The sequence below is a fragment of the Corylus avellana genome, chromosome ca7, assembly GCF_901000735.1.
Source record: "Corylus avellana chromosome ca7, CavTom2PMs-1.0".
Classification (NCBI taxonomy): domain Eukaryota; kingdom Viridiplantae; phylum Streptophyta; class Magnoliopsida; order Fagales; family Betulaceae; genus Corylus; species Corylus avellana.
The window spans coordinates 17466975-17475811 of NC_081547.1; the positions used below are offsets into that span (position 1 = coordinate 17466975).

At 40.3% G+C, this 8837-nt stretch overlaps 1 protein-coding gene across 1 annotated transcript in view; it reads right to left on the reverse strand.

Annotated features, from left to right (window-relative positions):
• The window catches only part of LOC132186205 (golgin candidate 5), a gene marked incomplete at its 3' end in the record, with an annotated part of 22882 nt that continues 14045 nt past the window's right edge, over positions 1-8837 (reverse strand). The window contains 14 exon segments of the mRNA XM_059600058.1: positions 1-113; positions 189-263; positions 1103-1216; positions 1313-1372; positions 1598-1818; positions 1893-2007; positions 2903-3121; positions 3202-3300; positions 3377-3442; positions 3569-3652; positions 3755-3814; positions 3901-4185; positions 4649-4696; positions 4814-4875. Of these exon segments, the coding sequence (XP_059456041.1) occupies positions 93-113; positions 189-263; positions 1103-1216; positions 1313-1372; positions 1598-1818; positions 1893-2007; positions 2903-3121; positions 3202-3300; positions 3377-3442; positions 3569-3652; positions 3755-3814; positions 3901-4185; positions 4649-4696; positions 4814-4875 (1529 nt within the window).

Consider the following 8837-nt stretch of genomic DNA (forward strand, 5'->3'; position numbering starts at 1 on the left):
TAAGATTGGGGTGGGGCTTTCCAATTGTGAAACCAATGATGAAAGACTGGTACATACCACAATGCTAGGTGAGCTTATCAGGCAGTACCCATTCATGGACCAATTACCTGGATCTGTAAACAAAGAGAAGCAGGAATGAAACTTTATTCTTTTAATTTTTTATTTTTAGATTTTGGCTGAAAAGATACCTTATTCACGAGTAAGTTTACTTGCTCCCTATACATCTCCTTCAAGTCTATAATATCTGCACGAAGTTCTTCCAGCTACACATGCAACCACATATAAATGTCAGGTTTTGAGAGAAAATAGCACCTAGTTAAAATGCGGATGTAGAAAAAAACAACAGTCGAGATATGATGGAAATCCTGAAATTTAGTGCAGCCACAACCCCAAAGCACTATTATTTTCAGTTTTTTTGCTTCTGTGGTGGGGGACAATTTTCAAAGTACAACTTCTTATGATTTTCTCCATCCCCTATGTTCATCTATCAAAATGGAATCTGATGACTTTATACTTGGCTTATCAATTCTATGCTTCCATTGGTCAATTTTTAGACTTAATTTTCTTTTGAATTGCAAGTACCTGGTGGGTTTTAAACCTGTGAGGGAGGTACCATTTGAGCTGTGAAGGTTATTGACTCAATATTGAGGGAGTTAAATCATTAAATGCAAATGTGATAAAGAAGGGGTAATATGACTACTATTTTTGATGAGCAGGGCGGGTTATATATAACTAATCTCTTTTCTTTATTCTTTTTCTTTATATAACTAGATCCAGGGCATAATTCAGAAACTATAACTGCCATTGTCTTAGAAAATAAGAACAATGTCCAGCTGTTCAAATAGAAGAAAGTCGCTCATCTTTTAAGTATTTTTTCGGAAGTGCGCCTTCCAGGGACTAGGAAAGTAAGCACATTATCATGATTTAATACGGCACAAATAGGCAGGTGACATGGTCAATGATTGAAAATGATGCATTGAACTCAATAACAAAACAAAACTAACATCACATTTTTATTATACATGCCTCTCCACCCCACCCCATCCAAAGCTGAAAATTTATTTACCATTCTGAGCAAAAAAACCAAACTAAAGATGTGTACCTCCTCATCACGTTCACCCATTAGTTCCAATGCAGCAGAGTGCCTCCTCCTTAATGCATCTAGCTCTGCCCGTATGCCAGGCAACATGGAAGCCTCTGCCCGTAACTTTTCACACTGCAACCGATGCAAGCAATTCTCAAGTACATCAACATAAAGGACATTTAAAAGATAGAGGAGGAGGATGAGAAGGATGAGAAGATTGAAACTCACTTGTGCTGTCATTTCGACCAACTCCTCAGCAAGAGAATCACGAATAGATTCCAGTGATGCCTTTAAAAAATGAAAAAAGAAAAAAAAGAAATAGTCAATGAAAACTGTATATATAGTTGAAATAGCACAATAAAACTGTACAGCACTTAAAAACTTCACAATTGCTGAATGTGAACAAACACAGCTCTGTAGAGCTCAAATCTGGAATATGCAATAAAGCACCAAGCACAATTAACATTTGATGTAAAATAAAATTGAAGTAGGAGCTTAGAATATAGTCCATACCAAACGAGACATGTAAGATGCCAGCTCACCCTCCTTCTGACGAAGAGCAGCTTCGAAAGTACTAGGGGTCATGCTCTTCATATAGTATGGACTCATAGTTGCCTCTCCAGCGTTTCTTCTCTCGGCAAAACTGTCAGATGAGTCCAAAGATGCTTGCAGATAATAGCTTTCCTCCATGCTGCCCAGGCTGCTGGCACTGGAAAGTTTTCGGGTCAAGTTACCTGCAGAAAGTTCCAAAATATATAGCAAAGATCACAGACCATCAACATATGCAAAATAAGCAAAAGCATCATACCATTCTCATAAGCAGAAGTGTGCTGTGTTGTGAGAGTTTGATCAGATGCAGCAACAGAATGGACATGAGCTGTCCTTTCCAGATCCAACCGAGCAGCTTTCTCCTTTTCTATCTCCTGTCAAAGACCAAGAGCTCAATTCACGCAAGTTGAATGCAACTTTTCCGCCGAAAACATTTTCCGGCGTTTGGCGCATACAGAAAATCACAAATATTTTTTATATTTTCATTCAATCATATTAGCCTATAAGAATCAATATTTATTCACAATATAAAAAATTTAATATACTTAAAAAAAATAAAATAAAATAAAAATTTGAGCTCCGGCAGTGGTGCACCGGGACATCGCCGACACACTGCAGGACCCCACCATAAATACACACAAGTACATGTCCCAGCCAGGTCCCGGGAACGGTGCCTCGGCAGAGTTCCAGCAGTGTCTTAGCGGGTCCCTGCAATGTCCCGACAGAGTTCCAATTGGGTCCTAGTGAAGTCCAGATGGAGTCCCCGCAGGGTCCTGATGAAGTCCCGATAGAGTCCTAGCCAAGTCCCAGCGGAGTCTTGGCCAAATCCCGGCAATGTCCCGACGAAGTCTTGGTAGGTTGAGAATGAGAAGGTCAAATTCGAAAAAATTGTTTATGGTTTTAAAAAAATAAAATCATTTTACAGAAATTAAAGAATTTTTTTCAAACGGAAAATGTTTTCCAATGACTATTATTTTCCGTCGCACGAAACACCAAAAAATATGAAAAATATTTTCCAGAAATCATTTTATGCCAAAATAAACGGAGCCTACGATAAAAAATAAAAATAAAAAAATAAAATAAAAGAAAATTGGGACACTCTAATTTGAATTTTTTCACAAATGCTATGCATAAAAGGTCTCACTTAACTTCTAAGCACTACAGTGAGTCAGACTAACATCCCTTAATACTATGAACGTGGTGCTAGATATGCAGTTCCTCTTCTCACTATCAAATGCAACCTTAAATTATCTAAGCCAGAAGCACCACCTGCTGCAGTAGTTCCCTGTGCATCAGTGCATCTTGTAACTCTTGCTTGTGTTTCCGCCTGAGTTCCTTAATTTCTTCTTCAAGCTGCCTTGCACGACCTTCTTGAGTGTCAGCTTCTTCCTTGGCTGCAAGGTACTCTTGCCTATTTTCAGCTGCTCTCTGCCTTTCCTTCTCAAGTGATCTACTTAACTGTGTCTGTTCTGCTCTAAGACATGAAATCTGAAATGTACCACAGGTGTAAGCTAATATCTACGAAAAATATCTGGTACTTAAACAACCAAACCGACAAAAAACAGAACCTGAGCCTCAAGAACGTTAATACGAGATAAGGTTTGCGATAAGCGTTCATTCACAGATCTCTCCCTTTCCTCAGCAGCTGCAGCTTTGGCCTCTGCTTCCTGTAGTCCAATAAGAACAATAAAATAACTTCACAATACAAGTTTCAAATATAACTAGAAAAAACATTCTACACACCTGGAGCCGAGAATTAAGGGATCTCTCAACAGCAGCCCAAGCTTCTGCCCTTCTACCAGTTGTTTCCTGTTACCAATAATAGATTCAAACAAAAGAACCAAGAAACTGACAAACGCAAATCAAAGGACCAGCATCCAAGGTCCATAAAGATTGTCATCAGAATTCTAAAACCACATTTAAGCACATATCCACCTGCATAGCTTCAATCTGTCTTAAAAGAGGCCTCGTAGATTCTGGAACTTGCGTGATCAACTCCTCACATCGGCGCTCACTCGCCTAGACAAAGAAAAAACCATATTAATAATCTGCAAGATGATGGCAACAAATGAAAACAAATAAAGCATAACAGTTGAATCAAAAAGAGCAAGTTTGACACACTTGATAACGTTTTTGAAGATCCTCAATGTCCCTGCGAAGCATGTCTTCTCTAAACACTGCCTGCAAAATTGATAATATGGTATGTTTATCTTGACCAGTGGCGTGTCAGCCGGACAAAACCAACAATGCAACCGATATAACAAAACCTGCTGCTCCTTTCTACTTAGAGTTTGCCTTAATTCTTCAAGCGCCTGAACTAGCATAGATTCACGTTCCTCAGCCTCTCTCAAACGACTCTCTAGTTCAGTTCTGGCTTCATTATTGACGCGTGCCTCTGCTAATGCCTCAGCCTCCTTTGCAGCATTCAAAGCATTTGTATAATACTCTTTCTGTGATGCAAGTTCTATTTGGTGTTTTTCTATTGTTTCTTGCAGCAACTTCTCTGTAGCTGCCTTGTCCTTCTTGATGCTCTCTACTTTATTCTCTTCTACCTGGAAGTAGACAAAAGAAATTACAAACCATTTGTAAATCATTTATAAATCCTATATACAATATTCTATGCACTGTAACTCCATTTTTTAACAAAGAAAAAGAATGTTCCTTCTGTAAAGATCCCAATATTCGCTTTGGAGTATTGCGTAACAGAATTGTTCAATTAACTGGAATCAGAAAAGCATCGACCAATTTCTTACGAACAGATAAAAATCTGATCAAGTGCAAACTCCAGTCCTCATGGGACATAAAGATTACAGTAGACCTTCCAATTCTGTAGAGTTAAATCTGTCATCTAACATGGGAAAGTTTCAGCAAGCAAGCTTAAAAAAAAGACAAGTGCTGAATAACTAGGAAAGTCCTTGTCTCTACCAACTTTATGGCAAACACGAAGGAAGTGTTTGTTCCAATTGATTATCCAGAAAATAACACTTTTAGAGTATGCTTCGAGAGTTTGATTACCTGAAGTTTAGTGTTCAGCCCCTTCTTCTCTTCTTCAATCTCTCTAATCTAGCTTTCAGAAAAAAGGAGAAAAGACAAGGCAATGGATTTGTTACATTAAAAGATCTAGCAGCAAGAGGATTAAAGTTTGAAAAGCTAGACAATTAGTAAACATGCAAGCAATACCTGAGCCCTTAATTTCCTAATCTGAGATTCTTGAGCAGCCTGCTTTTTTGAGAGCTCCTCACCTGCGATTATTACAAATATCTTCAAACATGAACAATATTTTTTGTATAATATGTAGATTGAGAATAAATAAAAAGAATGCATCTCAAACTTGAAAGTGCAATTAGTTCATAAAGTGACTGCAGCACAACATCACCGAATTTAGGTGAGCATTGTTCATGCTCAGCAGATTTTTCACCAATTGGCTGAGGTTGATGGAGAGCCTTGTAGAGCCCTTTTAGCATTTTGGCTAGCCAAAATACTTAAAAAGTTGCTTTGGCTAGGCAGCAGTGAATTCTCTTATATTCTTACAAATTGTTTGATACCCACAAACTATACATTCCACACATGAAAGGAGAATGGAGATAATACATCTAACATCTCGCTTTCCTATTTCCTAGGCACAAATAGTGCCATAAATAGCACACACGTCTAAATAAATTAATAAACCTTTATATTTTACAAGAGGCTTGATACACTTCCTAGACACACATATACACATCTTTTCTTGACATTTACGAAGAGACAAATTTGAAGTGACGTTTTATCATGTGTCAACAATATTCACAGGTTCCTTGTTTTCTTGGAAGAGTATTTGGGGAGTTTAGGTTCTTTCGAGAGTAACATTCTTTTGTGTGGACAGCAGCATTAGGGAAAATATTAACATTGAAAGCCTTAAGGAAGAGGAACATCATTAAAATGGATTGGTGTTGTATGTTCAAGAAGAGTAGGGAGTCTATCAATCACCTTCTTCTTCATTGTGTAGTAGCAAGAGATCTATGGAGCTCGTCATGTAATTTGTTTGGTGTTGATTGGGTTACACCTTGAAAAGTAAGAGAGTTGTTGATAAGTTGAGAAGGTCAGGTGGGCCATCATAACATTTTGAAAGTTTGAAAGTTGGCTCCTTTATGTTTAATGTGGTGTATCTGGATAGAGCGGAATGCACGGGGCTTTGAAGATAAAGAGACTTCGGTGGTGGAGGTGAAAAAGATTACATTCAAAGCTCCCTTTACACATGGACAGCAGCTCATAATAGTTTGCATTTTTCTAGTTTTTCTAACATTTTGAAACTTTGTTCTTTTTCTACTAAATAGGAGTTTCTCTTCTATACTTCATGTGTATTAGGGTTGCGTTCTTCTGCGCTTTTCAGTGAGATTAAATTACTTACCAAAAAAGGATTTTAGCAATTGTTAAACATGACATTGTTGTCAGTGTCATCAATTCAAAGCCACCATCTCTAAGGTGATATTAGGTTTGTCCCTTAGAACCTCATGTAAAGGGTATGGGAGGAGGCCACAGGCTTTAATTCATTGAGAGTTCTGCTCGTCTCCCACTGGCTTCACAAAAAGGAGGGTTATTTGAAGTCCTGCACACCACCCATTTTTAAGCTGCAGCACCTAATGGCTCAGTGCTTATGTCTGCAGCAATGCCCAAACTTCCTTGTGCTGCAAATCAACGACATAACTGTCTTATTATATGCATCTTACATAAAATCATTAGGTCCATGGTTTGATCCTAACAACTGTAACCAAGTAGCTCTCTCATCTCACTCAGTTACACTACCCTAATCTCAAGCCAACCAGCCTCTTTCATCACCCACTATCTTGTCGGGTTCAGCACCTTCGCCAAACCAACCTCAAGTCATCCTCAAAACAACATTTCATCTTACTCTATTCTGCATGGCTTGCCTGGGCCTTATATCTTCTTCCTGGTTCATTTTGAGGCAGAAAAAAGTTGTTGACGATGAGGTAGCTTACTCAAGCTGACTGGAACAACTATGAGAAAACAGCCAAAGCTAAAGGATCCTTTTTTTTTTTAATAAGTAATAATGCATTAAAGAGCACAAAGGGGCGCAACCCAAGTACACAAGTAGTATACAAAAGAGCAACTAAGTAGGGGAGAAGGAAGAAGAGAACATAAAGAGAAAATTAGAAAAATTAATCACTAAAGGAGCAAGCGAGCCTGCAGTCCATGTGAAAAGCGTGTACAAAAATAAATGAACAAGGTCCTCAAGGTTCCTCGACGAATCCTCAAAGCATCTCGCATTCCTTTCCTTCCAGAGGCACCATAAGAGACAAAGGGGAACCATCTTCCATACCACGGCACTATGGGATCTTCCGCCCGACCACCAACTAGCAAACATCTCCTTGACGCTTCTAGGCATAACCCAACTCATGTTAAAACGAGAGAAGATAACGTCCCACAACTTGCGTGCAACCCCACAATGAAGAAAGAGATGATCCACGGACTCCCCATCCAATTCACACATACAACATCAATTAATCACAACGATACCTCTTTTCTGAACATTGTCCAAAGTGAGAGATTTCCCAAGGGCGGCCGACCACGCAAAAAACGCCACTCTCGAAAGAGCCTTGGTGCGCCAAATACTTTTCCAAGGAAAGTGGTTGGGCTCTTTAAAGGCAAGCATCCTATAAAAAGATCTTACCTCAAACTTCCCTCTTCTCGAAGGGATCCACCACATCCGATCCTCCCCTTCCCCACAAATCGTACCCGAATACAAGAGAGAGAAGAAAGAGGCTAAAGCCATCTCCTCCCAGTCATGAATACTACGAGTAAAAGTAACATTCCAGTGGACCATCCCATTTACGCACTCGCGGATATCTGCGATGGAAGCATCCTTATTGCTAGCAATATTGAAAAGGCCAGGAAAAGCATCCTTAAGGGGCATCTCACCACACCATAAATCCTCCCAAAATTTGACTTTCCCCCCCAAACCAGGATCCAATCTAAAGTGGCACTGAAACGACCTCCAACCCCTACAAATGTGTTTCCATAGCCCCACCCCATGCGTTTCACGAGGGACTTTAGAACGCCAACCACCCCAAAGCACCCCATACTTTGCCACCAAGATACTTCTCCACCAAGCTTCTTCCTCATTAGCAAATCTCCATAACCATTTCCCCAAAAGAGCTTGAAAAAGACGAAAACTCCGAATCCCTAGACCACCCTCAGCAATTGGAGAACAGACCTCGTGCCAACTGACCAAATGGAACTTAGGCTCTTCCTTGAACCCCCCCATAAAAAATCCCGTTGAATCTTCTCAATGCGATTCGCCACGGAAACAGGAATGGGGAAAAGGGACAAAAAATAGGTGGGAAGATTGGATAAGGTGCTCTTGATGAGAGTGAGCCTCGCTCCCTTGGACAAATATGAGCGCTTCCAAGGGGCCAACCTTCTAGCAATTTTCTCCAACATGTCATCCCAAATAGCCAAAAGCTTGAACGAAGCCCCTAGCGGAAGACCCAAATACTTCAAGGGCAGAGAACTAGTGCCACAACCCAGAATGCCGGCCAACTCACCCGTCTCATCCGAACCTCCGACAGGAACCAAAACAGACTTGGCCCGATTTACTTTTAACCCTGAGACAGCCTCGAAGCCAATAATGAGGGCTTTAATAAATCTAACTTGATCAGGAGCAGCCCCACAAAAAACCAACGTATCATCAGCAAAAAGAAGATGAGAAACTGTTACCCGCTCAGGCTCTCTAGCACCCACATAGAAACCGTTACAGAAGCCCCTACTAATAGAAGCATTAATCATCCTGCTGAACGCCTCCATGACCACAATGAACAAAAAAGGCGAAAGGAGGTCACCTTGTCTTACCCCACGCGAACTCTCAAAGAAACCAGAAGGAGAGCCATTGATCAACACCGAGAACCGCGCCGACGAGATACAATGTTCAATCCATGAGCACCATTTCTCACCAAAGCCGCATCTTCTTAATAGGTAGAGTAAAAACTTCCAGTTCATGTGATCATAAGCCTTCTCCATATCCAACTTACACAAGAGGTCGGGATCCCCAGATCTGAAACGGCTGTCCAGGCACTCATTGGCAATAAGCACCGAATCCAAAATGTGTCTACCTTTGACGAAGGCGTTCTGTGGATTGGAAATGACCCGATTCATGACCCCCCTCATTCTATTGGCTAAAACCTTCGCAATAATCTTATAGATCCCCCCC